Source organism: Artemia sp. Qi Xiang Cuo, chromosome 9 (assembly GCF_049724085.1).
Source record: "Artemia sp. Qi Xiang Cuo chromosome 9, ASM4972408v1, whole genome shotgun sequence".
NCBI classification, from domain to species: Eukaryota; Metazoa; Arthropoda; class Branchiopoda; order Anostraca; family Artemiidae; genus Artemia; species Artemia sp. Qi Xiang Cuo.
In genome coordinates, this window is record NC_142802.1 from 21533 (window position 1) to 41914 (window position 20382).

At 35.1% G+C, this 20382-nt stretch overlaps 1 protein-coding gene across 1 annotated transcript in view; it reads right to left on the minus strand.

The window, feature by feature from the left end:
- The window catches only part of LOC148948192 (3-hydroxyanthranilate 3,4-dioxygenase-like), a 72008-nt gene that overhangs the window by 13439 nt on the left and 38187 nt on the right, over nt 1-20382 (minus strand). The window contains exons 3-4 of the mRNA XM_089094552.1: nt 9678-9803; nt 8412-8641 (exon numbers count right to left, since the gene is read on the minus strand). Of these exons, the coding sequence (XP_088950678.1) occupies nt 8412-8641; nt 9678-9803 (356 nt within the window). The remainder of the gene's footprint in view (nt 1-8411; nt 8642-9677; nt 9804-20382) is intronic.

The window sequence follows — 20382 nt, forward strand, 5'->3', positions numbered from 1 at the left end:
GTCCCTGGGGGGGGATCTCCCACCTTTAAATTCACTGTAATGTTCAACTGTGCTGCTATTGTTCCAAGTGTTTTTTATGTTGTACAAAAAGTGTTGTACAGAAAAGTGTTGTACAAAGGTGTTGTATAGAAAAGTGTTGTACTGAAAAGTGTTAATGTACAAAAGTGTTGTACAGAAAATTGTTTAAAGACAATAAGTGTTATCATTGTTCATGTTGAACAAATATAGTTTTCATGTTGACCAAGTGTCACGTTGAACAAGTGTTATCATATTGCTGTAATAAATGTTGCCATGAAATATTGTTTTTGTTGTTCTTGAATAGATTCATTGGGAAAACTACTACTTATTCATTGAGCACATATGATTTACAGTTAGTCATAGTCCGACTGTTGTCAACACCAGCATGTATCAATTTAAAACACCCTTCAGATCATTTCTGTGTGGTCCCTCAATGTCGGGGAAAACAACGCTTTTAGCTAGAATAATTCAAAATTGCGATAAAATGTTTTTGGAAAAACCGAAAAAAATATACTATTGCTATAGTATTTGGCAAGAGTCCTATGATAAAATAAAAGCTATTGCCACAACCATAAAAACACAATTCATAAGAGGACTTGATGTTTTCAATAGTATTGAATTGAACTCGTGGCTGATTATTGATGATTTGGCTGAATCCATTGAACAGTTCTCACAGGAAATGCTATAATTGTTCACTGTTCGCTCCCACCATGAACAAATTTCCATAACCCTGGTTCTACACAATCTGTTTCATCAGAGCAAATGTATGCGAACCCTTGCTTTGAATTGCACCGTTTATATTATCTATCGAGTCGTTCGTGATTGTATCTCACTCAAAACACTCAAAAAGCATATATAACCTCGCGCCCCTAAATTTTTATTTTCAGCGTAAAAACAGGCGACAAGCAAGCCCAATGGTTACATTTTGCTGGATCTTTATCAGAGCACGCCCGAGGATCTACGAGTAGTCACCGACATTTTCAACAATGAAATTACAGTATATCTTCCGGTGAACAGTAGAAAAGGCTATTAGTCGCCATTATGACACTGAAGAAACTACACGAACAACGGCATTTATTTTCCGTTTTAAGCACTTTAAAACCTCTGCTTAGGAAGGCTATACTCAAACATGGTGTTGACAGTGATTTCATTAATCTAATATCTGAACTTTGTTTAAATTTAACTGAGGGAAATGTTCAACTGCAAGATGGTTTTAGACAACAGACAAAGCAACATCGTTCCAGTTTCGGCGTCTTTTCTTTAAAAAAAAGGGGAAACAATATTTAAGGAACGCGACTCGTGCAAGCAGGCGGTAGCTTTTTTAAACTTTTACTGACAATTATCTCAGGACTTGTAAAGAGTTTTCTCTAGAGAATGGCAAAGCCACATAAGTTGCCACCAATTGAACTTGTCCTCTCACCCGTGGAGCATTTTGAAGACAATCTAAGCAAATTCATTAGCGATGAGAATATTGCCAATGATAAAAAACTGCTTTTACTTCAAGATGCATTGCGACGTGTGGACAAACATAAACCTTATCGTGAGAGACCCGTCGCCGATCCCTCTAAACAGGAAACATCACCTTAAGATTCTGCAGCAGCGTCAAAGGTGAAGGAATTGAATTCCATTGTATTGAAAATTGGAAACCTATTGCCACTCACCTATCGAGAACAGAGTAAAAGAGTATTATCTTATCTCGTGTTGGAATCTGACGATCAAGTTCAAGTCGAGAGCACAGGGAAACGAATTATCATTCAGAGAAAAAGTTATAATCTAGTTGATTTAATTTGTGATATGGTGTCGAATCGTAAAGGACTCTTATCCTTTGACGATAATCTATACACCTTTCTCTATGTACCAAACTTTCCCAAGAGTCTTATTGGAAATAAGCAAATTCTGAAGAAACTTAGAGAATATAGTCCACCAACACAGAAATTTAAAAAAGAAGAAGCTTCAGTATTGGAAAATACTATCAGCACCGGAGATGATACAACACCTGCGGCTGCTAGTCAAAAGAGAAGACAAATTTATTCACCCTCCAGTTTGCACAAGAGGAGTGGACATTACACTACGTGTTTACATTCAAAATGGATGAAGTTCTGAAAGGTGTCTATGAAAATATTGGTGAAGCGGGAAGTTTAAGTTCCCCCAAAACGCTTTCCAAAGCTGTCTCCGGCACCACATTAAAAAATGCAAAAGATTATCTAGAAAATGAACCGAGTTACACACTACATCGGAATCACATGCTTCGCAGTAAACAATATCGACAAACTAAAGCCTTTTTCCCTCTGCATATAATGCAAACGGATCTTTTAACTTTAGATGCACTTCAACGGCTCACAATGCACCCTACAAATATATTCTAGTGTCAATCAGTGTCTTTAGTCGCTATGCTTATGCCATTCCACTACGATCAAAGAGAGGTGTTGAAGTTGATCGGGCCATTGAAAGTATTCTAGAACAGGATTCGTATAGAAATATTCAATCGGATCGTGGCAGTGAATTTGTTAATCCCCATGTGAAAAAGGTTCTTTTGAAATATAATACAATACTTTATCATAGTCACAGTCCTATTAAGGCTGCGTTAGCCGAACGACTGATAATTACGATTCTGCTTTCAATTTCAGGATATTGTACTCTGAAAATACACTGGCTTTTATTCACGATTTAGATAAAATCAGGTTGATTTATAATAAGCAACCACATTGATATCTGTCCAATTCTATACAAACAGATGCTCATTATAGTGAGAATAAATTTGAGGCTTTTCTAAAGCAATACTCCGATGACACTGAGAAGATAAAGAAGAAGAAATTTAATGTTGGTGATACTGATCGAATTAAAACAAACACCTATATTTTTGTAAAGGGGAATTATTTATGGAGCACCGAACTTTTTAAAGTGTCCAAAATCCTAGACACCATACCCATAACTTATCGACTACGAAACACCAAAGATGATGAGATTCTCGGCGGTTTTTATGAATATGAACTGCAAAAAGTTAGAAACACTAGTGAAAGTTATCAAATTGAAAAGATATTAAAGAGTCGTACTCGTAGGGGCAAGAAACAGTTGCTTGTTCGCTGGCTAGGATACAATTCAGATTTTGATTCTTGGGTCAGTTCTTAAGATATTAACTATGCCCAATGATTTCTATGTGACTTTCATGTCCAATGTTTCTGATCCTCTCTACAATGATCTGAATAGAACAAGTGATTTTTGGACAAAACTCTCCCCCACCATCAAATTCGACGGAAAGTATGAAGTGGCTCTTGTCGATTGTATTCTCAAAAATACTTATGACATCCTGAGAAAAGATCGTAAATATGAAATAAAAATCAGACCATATGATTGGCTGCCACCACCAGGTGATCAAGAACAAATTCAAAAAATCAATTGGTTGGATTATAAATATATTGAATTACCCTACGAGGAACTCACCTGCATGAATGATTTATGTCGTTCTATAAATAAAAGAGTGGCCGACAGTAAAAAGGCGGTATTTCGTTGCAAATCTTCACAGGAGGAAGTTAAGGTCTACAATATTGCACCTAATGTAGATAAATACATTATCCTCACCGATATCCTGAAGGATCTACTTGGTTTTATACTCACTATCATAAGCGGCAGATATGTCGAACGCACTAATTTCATTTTTGCTGACTACCCGCCTGCCTTCTCCACAGACACATGTATATTTCTCTATGCTTCATTTGTGGAAACATCTCGGGTTGGTAATTCAAATGTTCCCCTCCTACGAGTTCTTGAACGAAAAACCAATCAAGAACATATTCATCACTATAATATAAAGCATCTTCAGTATATCCCCGTAAACACTTCCTATTTGGAAATCTGTCAGTTAACACTAAGAACTAAATTGGGTGATCCAATAGCAATTTCAAAGAGTTTGGCTGTGATTACATGCCATTTTCAACACATCGTTCAAATACAAGATGTCTAATAGAAAAGTGGTATTCACTGGTCCTGATATTGACTGCTATGTTAACACTGTTGGCCCCAGACAACAGGGCAATGGAATGGACTATTACAAGGGGCGTACTACTTCTTGTACCGGCTGCGACAGATTTTGCATCCTCTACACTATACGATTGGGGCTCTGGCAAGGATTTTAAAAAAAGTGCTTCGGAAAATCTTAGGTCCAGTGCGCGAACCCTTGGCGAGAAATTAAAACAGAATGGTAAAGGTTTAAAAAGTTCAAGAAACAACGCATCACTCATCAGTCTCTACTCAGGACGGAAACATAAGACGTCCCTCTTGTCAAAGAAAAGAAGGAAAAAGCCGACACGTAGTGTAACCAGAAGCCCCACGAAGAAAATTGCTAGAACGAAACTAGATTTCTTCTCCTAAAATGTCCTACCTACCGCACAAGGATTCTCAACCTTCAATCACCGCCTCATTGAATCTATTCAATGCCGAAAATGTTGATGTGAGTGTCAAGCATGGATACTATGAACAATTTTATCCACTACAACCCCTCTCCGACAATATCCACTTTCAAATTTATTCCAATGAAGACTACTTCATAGATTTATCGTCCACATTTATAGATTTGCAAATGAAAGTCCGGAAATCTGATAATACAATGCCAATTCGGGCCGATGGGATATCCTATGAAAATTGTATACTGCATAATTTATTTCGTCAAATTAGTGTCTTCATCAATGGCACGCTGGTGAGCACAAGCAACAATCTCTTCAACTATGCAAGCTATATGCAATTCATGCTGATGACACCTAAGTCATACAAGGAATTGAGAGGTGCCTCCAATGGATATAAATATATTACTAATGCCGATAGTTCAGATGCACTTAAAAATGCTACAGCTAGGGAGTTATATCAAGTTGGAAAAACATACCATGCCATATTTAATATATCCCAATGGTTGCCACCCAATGTTAAAGTGGATATAAAATTGACGCTTGCACCCTCCAATTTCATATTGAGAAAAGAACTTGCTGGCAATCCCGATGTGAGTCTCTCCCTCACCTCAGCAATACTTCATGTACGCAAACAACAAGTTATGAGTTCTGTCGCTTTGGCCGTGGAAAAACTGAGAGCCAATGGCAACAATATTAAACTACTTGTTCCTCATACAATCACCAATCAACGTCATATTGCAATGGGCTCACGCACCTTCACCGATTCATCCTTTATCAATGGCGAAATCCCCTCGAAATTGGCGTTTGTAAAAAGCGCCAGTGCATTTGGATCATGGACTGAATGTCCACATAAATTCGAGATGTTTGGACTTTCATCTCTTGTGTGCAAAGTAAACAGCATCCCACTCTAGAATCTATCTTTTGATAAATCCTATAGAACATTGTATGAGTTGACCATGCAAACCCTAGATCATGATTTGCAACTATTTGAAAATGGTATAACCAAAGATATGTTTGCTAAAACACATGGTATCATTGTATTGGATTTGTCTGGCACACAGGATATGAGTATAGTACGTACGGGGGGTGTGCGTTTAGAGTGTATATTCACCAATCCATTGGCTAAGAGCATTGCGCTAATCTCTCAAAATAAATATGAAACCTATTAGGAAATCACTCCCGAAGGCAGTGTTCTACTAGACTTGGCGCCATGAACACCAGTCAAATAATCAGTGTATTTAATATGGACCCCTACATGTCCCAGTACAAATCCTATTGTCTACCCTCAGACTATCTAGGAAAAATTCAAAGCGCGAACAATACCTTGATTATTGTTAATAGAAGCCCATCGACTGTGCTGACGGGTCATTGGCTGTGCATCTATCAAACAATGAAGACGATTGAATTTTTTGATCCTCTTGGTCTACCCTATACATTCTACACACCTCACATCAGCAACTATATTGAGAGCAGTGGGAAAACTATTATTCAAAATCGAAAGAGGGTGCAGGATCTAACGACTAAAAGCTGCGGCTTCCATGCACTACTATATTTTGTGTTCCGATGTCGCGGCTATACTTACAAGCAGTTTCTCCACATTTATGTTGACAATCCACGTCTGAATGACTTTCTAGTGGAAAATATCCTCTCAAACCTATATAGTATTGATTTCAGTGCCCTAAGAGTAAAGTGCTTAAAAAATGTTTGTGAATGTGTTTCTTAATAAAATGCACATATATATACAACAATATCTTTAAATTTTCATTTTAGATTTGTTCTTCCTTAGTGTATAGGCAACTATCATGAACAACTAATGTCGGTAAATCATTTGGATTCACTGTATATTGATCTTCATTGACTGCAAAGTCAGGGTCGCATTTTCTACAGTACAATGTAACTTCACTCCTGTCATATCTATTTGTATAGTCAATGATACTATTTACATTCATATTTTGAAATTCACGAGTTTCAATCTGTCTATTTGAAGCAATATCACATACAGTGTTTTCAAATGGTGAATCACAATCGGTAACTGCCAAATAAAAATCACTTGGTTTATAGTCATAGTTGGTGGTGTCGTCACAGCGATGACGTAGAAACCAGATTGTCTTGTTACCCCAACAGTTGAATCGTAGACCAGATTCCTCTTCCCAGAATAATTTAAGTCCACGACGATACCAATCTCGTAGAAATAAACTAAAATCACGTTTAGGATTCTTTCCAATCATAGCGGGGTTAGTATTCTCCCACTGATCACATTTATCATAGTGACAATTGGAGCACAGGTGCCCCCTAGGGTGAGAGTCACACACCTCCTCAAGACATGAATTAAATCCTTTAATTTGCGATGCATAGTCTCTATGTAATTTACATGGATTATATAATTTACACTTTTTACTATAGTCATCAATAATTGTACAATTCTCACACTGAGTCCAACTGCCAAGAGCGTACAAGCACAATGGGCATATATAGAACATTTTTCGGTTTCCGATGTTAACTCACTCACAGCTAAAACGAAACTGATCATCCTTGCTCTATAAATTTAATGAGAGGGAAATGGGGGAGAGGAGTAGCTCTGTGATGTTACCTCTTTCGAATGACGGAGGAGCCATCTACATTGAATCCATTGGCAATGTTTTCAAAAGTATATCTACAATATGATTCTGCTTTGTTCCAATTAATATATCAATAAAATGAGTATAAGCATTTGAATCACATTTTAAAAGTTTCATACAATAGTCCAATGGCGGAAAATCAGTTTTCATTATATTGTCAAGTGTTTCCTGAGAGAATATCCTGCGTTGAAGAGATAACTCGAGAAAATCATCATCCAAAATCAAATGTTTTTCCATAAACAAAAGATTAGATCTAATTCTCTCTTTCTCAAATTTATTCACTTTTCAGTCATTTTACTCTGACTTCTGACTCTAGACTGAGCCTTATTCGTTAACCCTAACCAGAAAAGAAAGGGAAGATTTTCGATTTCGAAACAATTTTATTGAATAATTACAACAACATCAATAATACTATGCATGTACAATTAGCGACACTGTTTATTGTCTTCAATATGTTTCACTAATGCACTTAAAGCACATTGAAGTCTATTCACATGTGCTATATCAACTTTTGCGGCGAAACATAATTGATCTTCTATTTTAAATTTGCTCAAGGATATCACATATCTTGCATATACTGGATCCCATTCCAGACAAAGCCGTGATCCTTTCGTAATTTCAACCGCAATGTTTGGTGCTCTTGTATTATTACCATCAACTCCACTATCAACTTCTAATAGTGTAAACATTCCACTCATTATTACAAATATATATCCAAATGAGTAAAGTCAAAACTGTTCTTCTCACTCCTTTGAATTCTGTTCACAGACTAATAAAACTATAGCAAAAATCCTTTCCTTATATTCCCTCCGCCGCTAATATGTAACAAGCCCTCTGATTGGTTGAGAAGGGAGATGTAACCGACTCGCTGATTGGCTGAGAAGGAAACACGTGATCTAACTATTTCCGGGAAACTCATAGCATATGGCTAGAGCAACAATAACAAATACTATTGCTGGATCATAACATTCGCTGAGAGCGTGCCAAAAACACACCTGGAGAAAGAGACCTTGGAAAAAAAGAGGTCATTGACCCCATTAACCACGTGTTCTCCCTAGGGGGGCTATGCCCATATTTGGTGTACTCGTGGGAGTTTTAAAAAAAAGTGTCCGGATCGGGATTCGAAGGGGTATTGTCCTCGTCGCGCTGGTACCCCCCCTTTTACTACTGTGATTACGAAAAACGTTTTGTTTTAATACTTCATCTATTAATATTGAGAAAAGACCCCAAAATGGACCTAATTGAGACCCCAATGGACGAGATGACTGTTTGTAACTTGTAGTATTTGATGTGTTTTGTAGAGTTTTTTGTTTCCCTTTTTTCGATGGGTTTCTCTCTATATAAAAAAGGATAATAAAACAAAATTAGAACTTACAAGACTCCATATAAAAGTATCTGCGTCTTCGTTGACAACTTCATCCTCACCAGTTCCATATACAATTATATCACTATGGCATTTTCCATTGAACAAATCAAGCTTTCCATTTCTAAGCTTTTGACTGTTGCGCCCTAGCCACTGCTCAAGTGAAAACGGCTCGCCAATACTTACTTTCTCGTCAAGTTTAAAAGGAGCAGCCACTAGCTTAGAGTTAGAAGAAGGAGTGCCTGAAGTAGTAAGAGCTCACATTAATGAATAGTAAGAGTTTTACAATGGTATATACAATAGCACTAATTTGCCTACGAAGATTTAATATGGGGACCTTCTCAAGCTGGAAGGTAACCTTGTTTGAATACAACCACAAATTTGTCAATTTTTTTAATTAAAATCCAACATTTTAATACTTAAGCAGCATAATTTTAAAATTAGGACGCTACCTATCAATTTAAAATTGTTGGGCCTAGACATAGTTTGAAAAACTAACAGAAATTAAATTTAAAAAAAGCTTTGTTTCAACTATAAGTAAGGAGTAGCATTCAAGCTTTAAACAAACAGAAATTACTCAATATAAAAGGGGTCTGCCCCTCCCCAGACTCACACTCGTTACACTAAAAGGCTTTTAGTGCCTTAAAAAGCTTCTTATTCCAGTTCAACGGTGCCTGTGTTTAAGCAGTTCTCTTAAGGGACTGGGACAAAAAGTTAAACTTCAGTGTAAAAAGCATATACGGAACGACCCCCCTCCATATATGGAACAATATCTGTTCATTTTCGTCCTAAGACACGATGTGGGCTACCGGACCCATAGAAAACCGAATTTTTGCTGCTAGATTTTTTATATCAATAATTGTAAATTGTTTGGTAGCGTCCCGCTTTTTCAGTTGTTCTGCTTAAGTATTGAAATGTTGGATTGTAAAAATAAAATACGGAGGAAATTTGAATATTTAGGTAACAATTTTCGATTAGCAGTAGTTTTGTTGAACAAGTTCTTAATAACATTTTTATTAAAATTTTGATAAAATAATAAACTTCCATAGATTTTTTTACGATTATAGCTGTATCATGATGTAATTAATTAGTCCTTCCAAATTTGGCTAAGAGCATTTAAATTTCAAATATGCTGATAATGCCTTTGTAGCCTGTATCTTAATATTAATAGTAAAAGGACCATGGAGCAGGACCACGGTGTTCTTTTTCTGATTTTTTTTTTTTTTTAAGAAGCTCTGTTGCAGATATTTTATTTCAAATGAAAATAAAAGAAAGTACCTGTTTTTGATTCCTCAGCATTATAAAAGTCGTCAATAACCAATTGAATATGCTTTGGTTCTGTATATTTGAACCATCTCTCAAAAAGAACGCCAGAGTTGTCATTTGTATAAAATCTAAAAGATTCTTAAATGTTCTTAGGTTATTGAACATGCTTATGTTATAGACATTGTATTCGTAAATGTTTAAATTTGAAAAAAAAAATATTCACTCAAATGTACTTCTGAATGCATACAGAAAGAAAGAAGACAGAGAAATAGAGGTTGAGGGAGGGGTAGAAATTGGAGGAATGAGGGGGGGGGGGGGTAGAGAGAGAGAGTTGTTTTCAATCAGAGCACTTCAGGGAAAGGTTAAATAGATATCTAGTCTCCATGGCAAAATTTCATGAATTAGAATATGAATTGCTCTCGTATCTTATGTACTTCTTATGTTTAGCCCCGAGAGATTATTTGTTACAAATGATTTAGAAACACATTGGAAGAAAACATTGCTCTGGCTATAATGTCCTTGAAAACCAATTGCCAATTTTGAAACGTTAAATATTTTAAGAATATGTATATGTTTATATTTGTATTTCTTAGAAGAGTTCTTAGCCAATTTTAGATTTAGATTTTCTATAAAAACACACAAGAAATTGGAAACTTTTTTGAACCTACTGCATCAAGCCAAAATTAAGGTAAATTAAAACCAAATTAAATAGTAGGGTAAAAAAAAGAATTTTCATCTTTAAGTCAAGAATATAGAGAGCCACCTTCCTAGACACAACTCCCCATGTTTGCGATAAAGGGATAAAACAAAAGCCTAAAAACAATGAGCATAAACATAAATGAGCCTAATGAGAACTGATCCTAATGATCTTAAGAACTTAGCCTATGAGCCTATTCCACAAATGAGACTAAGAACGTTGTCAACGTTCATTTTATTAAAGTAATGAGATAATTTAAAAAAAGCTATAGTTTTGACGTATTTTTCGCAAAGTCATAAAAAAAATGATTAAATAAGTTGGAAAACTTATATTAAACAAACAAGCTATCAAATGATTTTTAACATATCTGGATATACACTTTTTTGAGAAACGGAGACTTTTTCCCTTTTCGAACTTGATCAGTTAATGAATTATACAGAAATGCAAAACGATTTATTAGCTAGTTATTTTAGTCCTCTCATAACATGTTTTAGTACTTAATATGTTTTTAATATGTTTTAGTACTTAATAGCATACAAAACATGATATGTTTTGTTTCATTATTTGTTTTAGTACTCATTAAATTATTGCATCTTTAATTACAATGTTTTTGCTTTTATTATTTTATTTTAATCTGAATGTTATTTAAGTTGTATTTTTTCTAATGGTCATTATATTATTATATGAAGGGATCCAGCTAACATTAGTACTTTATAAAATAAGAATGGTAAGGTTGTTAATTTTGAAAAAAACTGAAACTTATTCGAAAAAGTTATTTTGAAGTAAAATAAAAAAAAATATAATAAAAAGTTATGCAAAACAAGTAATGAAATGTATAAACAAAAGAAAAAAATAGGAAAAATTAAATAAATTAATGAATATATAATCATATGTTACACGAAACTAATATCTACTTAGTAAGTCACTTATTAATAATCGCTATATAAATAAATTACTATATACATAATATTTCATAAGTTAATATCTTTTTTTAATCTAAAAATATATTATCAAAAAATGGATGAATGAAAAAAGGATGAATATATTTATCTTATAAAGATAATTTTACTACGTTTTATATATTAACAATATTTAATTGTTTCTGTCCGTTCGCTTTTGATGCTTGTGTTGTCTCATCAGAGTCTGAATCTTAATTAAACGTCATTTTTGAATATCAAATCTCGGTTTCTTCATGTTGTCTCTTGAACGAGCAATACATATCCACTCCCGTTTTTGGAAAGCTGGAAAATTTGGCCCTAAAATTGTTTGGGGCTAAAAATTGCCTTGTTTAAGATGCAAGCCCTCTTCCACATGAAATCTAGTGAACGTCATCTAATAGTTGCCTCACGCTTATGCAATACTGCATATCTGTTGGTATTTCTTAGCAAACGGTCTACGATTACTGTTAATTATACTTGTTGCATAGTTATTTCTTGTTCCTTATTAAGCCAAAATCTTTCCGCTCTTAGACAAAAATTTTTATCTTGTCTAATTATAACGAAAATTTCATCCAAAATCGTATTTTTGCTTACCAGCAAAAAATATTTGCTTAGAAATGGTGCAACAAGTAGCCAATCTTTGTAATAGTAACCAAAATTCTACAACAAAGAGTTTTGATGACAATATATTCATCAAAACAATCAACTTTTTAAACCCTCAAAACCCCTATGCCTTCCAAAGCCAGAACATAATTTGCACTTTACTGAAAAAAATATAAATGTTTTTACTTTTATAACTTTAATAAATCAAATAATATTAAGATTTTGATTACTAAATATCAGTATATGTAGATTATACTGACAATGCACATTCATTTGTATTTTTTTTCAGTAAAGTGCAAATTATGTTCTGGCTTTGGGAAGGGATAGAGGTTTTGCACCTAACTTGTGCTAAATTCTCCTCGCTTTGAGTTTTAATCGAATGTTTATTATAATTCTTGTATGATTTGGGTTTAGTTTATTTATAAATCCTGATGTTTCGGAGTTTCCCGCTATGGTGAATGAATGATTTTAGTTTTGCTAACATTGGGTTTATAGAGATACATAATTTTTTATAGAAGCTTATTTTGAGGAAGAAGTTTTTTTAAGTAATTTCTGTTCGGTTTATTCTGGCACAGTCTTTTCAGGGGCAAATAAAGTACTAGCTTAAATCTTTTCGTTTTATTTTAAATTTACATTTATGCCTGCTATTTGTATGCTGGAGAAAAATTTTCAACAATTTTTAAGAACATACACCCTCTGAAAAATCTGGACACAAATAGAAGTGTTTAATTTAGATTCATACCTCGTCTATTTGACCTGAAATGGAAAACTTGATACCATTCGCAAAAAAATCTGTATACTTTCTTTGATAGCTTGGATACACCTACGCTATTTTAATTTTGTCGAATCTTAAGAATAAAAACGGCCTAGAATACTTGAACATAAAACCCTGAATTACTTTTGGGGTATTGCTATGGATTTTTGTCGAGGGTAAGCATCGACGCTGAATATTTTGATTCGATTGTATGGCAACATTGAGCTTTTACACAAAAAGCAAAATGAGCGTTTGGGCGTAAGAGGGGGATTAGTTTTCCTTCAATCACTTTCGACTATTAAAAAGGGCATCAGCCCTTTCTATATTCAATCGAATGAGCCCTTTTCGAAGTTCCTACGACAACTCCTTTGATACAAAGTGCCCTGGTCTAAACAAAAACAACAACAAAAAAATAATACATTATACCCACATCGATCTTTACTATAAAAATGTCAAGCCGTCCAATCACTTTTGACTATTAAAAAGGGCACTAGGACTTTCGATTTCCAATCAAATGAGCCCTTTTTGAGTTTCTACGACAACACTTCCTATATACACCTTATATGCCCCCAGGGCATAAATTACAACTCTTACTCTAAGGACTGTGAGGGTGGTTGTCATCCTCTAAGACCTAATTTCCAGAACTTTCAACTACGTTAAAAAAAATGACTATCTCAAAATTTTGATTGGATGTGTCTGGGAAAATGGTGGGCGTTAGTCTTTCTCCAATCACTTTCAACTATTAAAAAAGGCAATAGCCATTTCAATTTCCAATCAAATGAGCCCTTTTGAAGTTTCTACGACAACGCTTTCAATAAAAACCTTATATCCCCCCAGGGGATAACACAACCCTCGCTGTGAGGGCTGGTGGGACGGGGGGGGGGGTTGTCATCCTAACAGACCTAATTTCCAGAATTTTCTACTACGTTGAACAAAATGGCTATCTGAAAATTTTGATTGGATGTGTTTGGGGAAATGGTGGGCGTGAGAGAGGGGTTAGTTACCGTCCAATTACTTTCAACCATTAAAAAGGGCACTAACCCTCTCAATTTTCAATTGAATGAGCCCCTTTTGAAGTTTTTATCATAGAGTTTCTATCATTAAAAACCTTATTTGCCCCCAGGGCATAACTTACAACCTTCGCCCTGGGCATTCTGGGGGGTTTTTCATCCTTCAACACACAATTTCCAGAACTTTCAAATACGTTCAACAAAATGGCTATCTCTAAAATTTGATTGAATGTGTTTGCAGAAACGGAGGGCGTAAGAGGGGGGGGGGGGTTATTACTCTTCACTCACTTTCGACTATTAAAAAGGGCAATTTCAATTTCCAATCAAATGAGCCCCTTTTGACATTTCTACAACAAATTTCTATATAAACCTTATGTGCCCCCAGGGCATAACTTATAACACTTGCAGTGAAAGCTCTGAAAGGGTTATCATCCTAAAAGACCTAATTTCCAGAACTTTCGAATACGTTGAACAAAATGGATATCACAAAATTTGATTGGATGTGTTTGGGGAAATGGTGGGCGTGAGAGGGCGGTTAGTTGCCCTTCAATCACTTTCGACTATTAAAAGGGCAATATCCCTTTCAATTTTCAATTGAATGAGCCCTTTTGGATGTTTTTACAACATCAATTTCAATAAAAACCTTACATGTTCCCAGGACATAACTTAAAACTCTTCCCCTGAGGGTTGTGGGGGGGGATGGGTTTTCATCATTAAAGACCTAATTTACAAAACTTTCAACTGCGTCGAATAAAATGGATATCAAAATATTTTGACTGGATGCGTATGAGGAAAAGGTGGGCATGAGAAGGGGTCTAGTTGCCCTCAAATCACTTTTGCCTATTAAAAAAGGTACTAGCCCTTTGAATTTTCAATTGGATGAGCCCTTATTCAAGTATCCACGACAAAAATTTCAATAAAAACGTTACATGCCCCCAAGGAATTACTTATAACACTTGCCCTGAAGTCTATTATGGGAGTTTCCTGTTCAAAGATATAATTTCCACGGTTACAAACTTCGCGGAACAAAATGGCTATCTCCAGGTATTTATTGGGCATGTTTGGGGACATGGTCGGCATGGAATGTGGGTTTGACACCCTCCAGTCATTTTCTACTATTAAAAATGGCACTAGCTATTTCAATTTTCAATCGAATGAGCCCTTTTTGAAGCTTCTACAACGACGCGTTCAGTTAAAACCTTATATGCCCCCAGGGCATAACTTACAACTGTACCGGGAGTAAAACACGATATATTTGAAATACCAAAATAAAGTTCCTTCTTTAATTCGGACTCCCATAATTAAGCTAAATCTAGTTTCAAAAATGAAAAAGTCCTTAATCAGCAAAGACAAGAAACTGCAGTTTTTGGATTTCGCTAAGACAGTGAGCAATAAGAAAAGTGCTACGCACAATATTTTTAAGGACGTTTAAACGATAAGAACCGTGTGAACGCCTAAATCATCAAAAATATTTAAGACGTATTATTGGACGAGGGTTCGCGTCCTTGGGGCCCGTGAGCCAATGGCAGGCAGTCCCTAGAGCGCAGGACGAAAGAACTGCGTTTGGGAGTGGGGAAAATGTGTTCTTTAATTTGAATGTTAAGTTGGATCTAAAAGAGTTCGTACCGCAAATAATCTCGGTCACCATTTATTGTCTTTGAAGTGACTCACTGCTGTACAACTAAGCATGTAAGTTTAATAAATCTATTGTCTTTTTATAAGTGTTCTTTTCTCTTGTATGTCTGAGTCTATTCCGATAATAGGTAACTAGTTCGCCAGTCTCCAAGGTAAATGCTCCCAAAGGAATCTGATCTCCAAGTGGCGCTATAGGAGAAGTCCCTATCGCCACGAGAAAACCTTTTCCATTACTACAAACAATCCTTCAATGGTACAAATGGTGCGGTCGGTAGGATTGGAGGAAAACTGCGAACTATCTAGTCTATCTAAACTTTGTAATTCAAGTTTAAATTCTGGAAAGATACCGAAATAAAAGAGAATTGATTATGCCTATAACCGCTAGGCTACTATAGTAAACCCATTTTATATAATTGTATATAATTGCATACCCAAAAATTTTTTAATTAAATTTTATTTAAAATTGATATAAACGCAAAAAAAAAAAAAAGAAAATATTGAGCAAAAAAATTAATTAATAAAAGTGCAAAATTTAGTGGCAAAAAAAATATAAAATTCAAAATATAACCCGGAATAAAATTGTCAATCGGATATTGACGAATTTAATATCCAATTGACCCAGTTTGTACAATTAACAAAAACAGACGTTGGAGCGTTAAAAGACATGCTACTACTACGATTAAGAGGCCAGGCCTTAACCTTTCTAAAACAGGTCGAGCATACCATAGGAAGTAACGCCATCTTGCCAATAAATAAGGTTGATGACTTATTAAAAGCATTCAAAGAGAGATTTATAGAAACCAGTTCAATAAATAAATTAAAACATGGAGTAGTGAACTTTGATTTTTCACAAAATATAATGGAATATCTGTATAATATACTCATTTATGTAGAAGCAAAATAAGGAAGTGGTTCTGGGCAACTGTATGAAAAAGTCATACTAAATACCTATTTGCAAGGGATACCCCCAAAACTATATAGATTAGTAATATCCAAGAATATTCAGACGTTGGATCTTGCAGTCCAAGAGGTAGAACGACTAATCGAAGTTGATAAAATGGTTGCAAATCATAGTAATGCAAAAATAAGCAGCATAGGTGACTCAAACGCGAACCTAATCTTCAAGGGCGATCAGAAATCCCCCAATTTCTTTTCAAGGTATAACTCCCCAGGAGCACAAAGAAACAACACGCCAGAACCCGCTAGGCAGAAAACAGTACGTTTTCAGCCCATTAACCCTACAATAATAAGGTGTTATAACTGCAATCGTGTTGGCCACATAGCAAGAGAGTGCCACTACGTCACCAAGACGATACCAAGAAATACTGTCGGTAATACTCAAAATTACGGTAACCATTTGTTCAGAAGAACAAATTTTAGCACCGGTCATGCAATAGACTATAGCCAGGGGGATTGCGCCAATCAGTACCTTATAATGCGTACCAACCAAATTTGTATAGCCCTTTCCCCAACAGGCAAATTAATTACCGGTTTGAAAACCCAAATACTCGCCAAGGCCAATATAATGCGAGAATGCAATATAAACATCATGATAATTTGCCGATGAGAAATGAAAATTTTACAAGCCAACGGCACTGGCAAAAAGCGCCAGCAAATGGCACTGACACGAGACATCCACGCTACCATAATAATACATGGCAAAGACAGGCAGACGTAAATCATTTAAATATGCCTACGGAACCTAATACGTCTGAATATCTATTACAGGCACCGAGAAATGGAATAAAGTCTCAGTTAAACGAGTCAGGCCACTAATACACATCCGTCGGACAACGAGTGTGACAGGTATATATAAGAGGTCAAGAACACTTCGCTGGAAGTCTGAGATTGATATTACTATCAATTGAAACATTTTTAATGACTTCTGTTTATAACTAATTTAATTTACGGCATAAGTTTACAGTGGAGCTACTGTAAATATCATAAACTCTTGCGTATTTTATACGTTGCCTCTGCACGTTAGGCGACAAAAGAACCCTAATAATCCCAATTTAACAAGTGTTACAGGCCATAAATTAAATGCAAAAGGGTCAATTTGCCTAAACTTAAAAAGAGACAATAGAACATTCATGACAAATTTCATCATATGCGATAATCTCCCATATGAAGCTATTATAGGGGCAAATTTTCTAAGGTCTAATAAAATACTATTAGACGTAGCCAACGAGAAGTTGGTATACCCAGCTAAGGTGGGGGAAAATATTTCTACCTTAAGAAATCGTAACAGAGGTTACGAAGATAACATAACAGTAAACAAAATTTCTAATGGTATAATGTCGAAGTATTTTGAACCTCATGTCTTTCAAAGACAGAGCATAATTGTAAATTTACTCAATTATCCTGAAAGATATCGCAGAAATGAAGTAAATTTAAATAATGACAATATTGAATCTGCGAAAATAGAAGTAGGAGATATGCGACAGTACAGATCAAATGAAATTAAGAAAATAGTGGAATTGTGGAAAAACATAGTAAAACCCAACGTGACGCCACAAGATGCCGCAATGGCGCAGCATAGCGCCAGCATGAACCTAATAAACAAGAAAAATGAAGAAAAATACGACGGATTTGCGATAAGGAAAACAAAAGTCCCTCCCAAAACAATGCAAAAAATCCAAATATCACAAATGATCGAGCCAGTAATTAGCAAATCAGAAATATGGTTTGCTACACCGTCTGAAATACCAAAAAATCTGTTATGCGAGGAACAGAGTATATATTATGACAAAGGAGAAGGTTTTATTTGGGTAACCACTAACCATGAAAATGATACAATTACAATTAAAAAGGGGACTTGTTTAGTCCAAATCGAAGTTTTAACAGAAAATGATTTAAATAAATGGGAAAATTCTAAAAGAAACCTAGTTAACGGCATTAAAACTTCAAATAACGAATATCCCTTGACTAAATCGCAATTTTTAAACAAATTTAAAATGGATCATATTACGTATATGTAAATTAATAAAAAATTATGATAATTATTATGTAATTTTAAGTATTTTTTTTCTGAATCTTAAAATTACATGGGTAGTATCCATTTTTACCAGAAGTAAATTTTAACGACTGGTAATCCTGTAGCAAAACAGCCATATCGCGTGCCATATAAGCACAAAGAGTGGTTAAAAAATAAAATACATGAATTAGAAAGGAACGAGATTATACGCCCAAGTATAAGTCCGTATAGTGCACCAATAATCTTAGTGCCAAAAAAGAATGGAGATTTCAGACTCGTTGTAGATTATAGGGCTCTCAACAAACAAGTAGTTAGAGATAAATTTCCTTTACCAAGAATAAACGAAATTCTTGAATCAATTTCAAGCAAAACTAAATTTTTACTTCATTGTACATTAAACAAGGCTACCACCAAGTGAAAATAGCTGAAAGGGATGTCCATAAAACTGCATTTTCAGCATCCGAATATGTATCTTATGAATACTTGAGAGTACCATTTGGGCTTAAAACAAGTTCAAGCGCGTTATGTAGACCCCTATTGCACCTGTTAAGAGGATTAAAAAATATAATCCATTTTGTTGATGATATTATATGCGTGGGGGAAAACACTGAGCAGCAATTAGCAACTTTAGCTAAGGTGTTCGAGAAGTTCGGACAAGGCAATTTAAAATGCCGGCCCGAGAAAGTAAATTTTTTTCAATCCAAAATAAAATTTTTAGGAGTAGTAGTTAACCATGGAAAGATATCCCCAGACCCTGATAAATTAAAATGTGTTGAAAACCTCAAGCCCCCCAAAACTATTAAAGAATTAAGTGGAATTTTAGGACTTACTGGCTACTTTAGAAAATTCGTACGCAATTATTCCCAAATTGCAAAACCCCTCACGGAATTAACAAAAGGAAACTCCCACAGTGTTACCTGGTCCCAGGAGGCTCAAACGTCCCTAGACCAACTCAACCAGGCGCTATTTTCTGAACAACTTTTGTCACTCCCTGATTTAAAAAACGGAAAATTTATCGTTACCACTGATAATAGCTCAAAGGGGCTTAGCGCTATCCTTTCGAAAATCCTACCAGTAGAAAACCATCACCGTCGACAGTGACAACCTCCACACAGAGAAAAAGTTATATTCTATTCAATTAAAAACTTATCATAAGGATAAGGCATTTAGTCCGAAATAAACTGAGACTTACTATATATTATCTAACACCGGTAAATATATAAACATTATATAATTTGGCTAAAAATTATGCTACGATCAGACATTAAACTCTATAAGTAAATACGCACATATAAAAACCCCACTGGCATTCTAGCTAGATAGATCATGAAGATCAAAGATCTAGATTATGAATTTGAACACTTAAAGGGAAAACAAAATGCAGCTTGCGACTTTTTGAGTAGATATCCAGAAAATAATCCGTCGGAAACTGAAAAAAATGAAGTTAATGCTATCAATGCTAAAAGCAAACATGGATATAAGAAAAACAAAGTCAAAGACGCAGTAAAAGCAAATAAGATTAACTATTGTCCCTTGTCTTTGGAAAATATAAAAAGAAAACAAAAAAAAGACGAAATGTGCGTAGCAATAATTGATTATTTTGTGAACGATGAGGCGTTACCGTATAAATTCAAAACTCTTAGAAAAGAGATAGACAATTTCTACTACGACCTTGATGAAGAAATACTGTGTAGGATTGTGACTGCTGAGAAAAATATAAACCAAACCTCGATAATCCCTGTATTACCACAAAGCTTGATAGGGCCTGCATTTGAATATTTTCATTCGGACACAGGTGGAAATTCAGGAATTATGAAAACGTTCCATAAGTTAAAACAATACTTTTATTTACAATCGGCACTAACAAAACTTAAAGAATTTATAAGTACATGCGAAGCATGTAATATGAGAAAAACCCCCCCAGCTTATCCAAATCCCCCAATGGGAAGGGTCCCGGTAGCAAATTACCACGTCGATATCATCTCATTCGACCTATACGGGACAAATGGAGGCTTACCTGTTTCTAGCAGAGGCCATACGTGTATTCTTTCGGTTGTAGATCATTTTTCCGGATTTACTTTTGCAAAAGCATTAAAAAATCAAGGT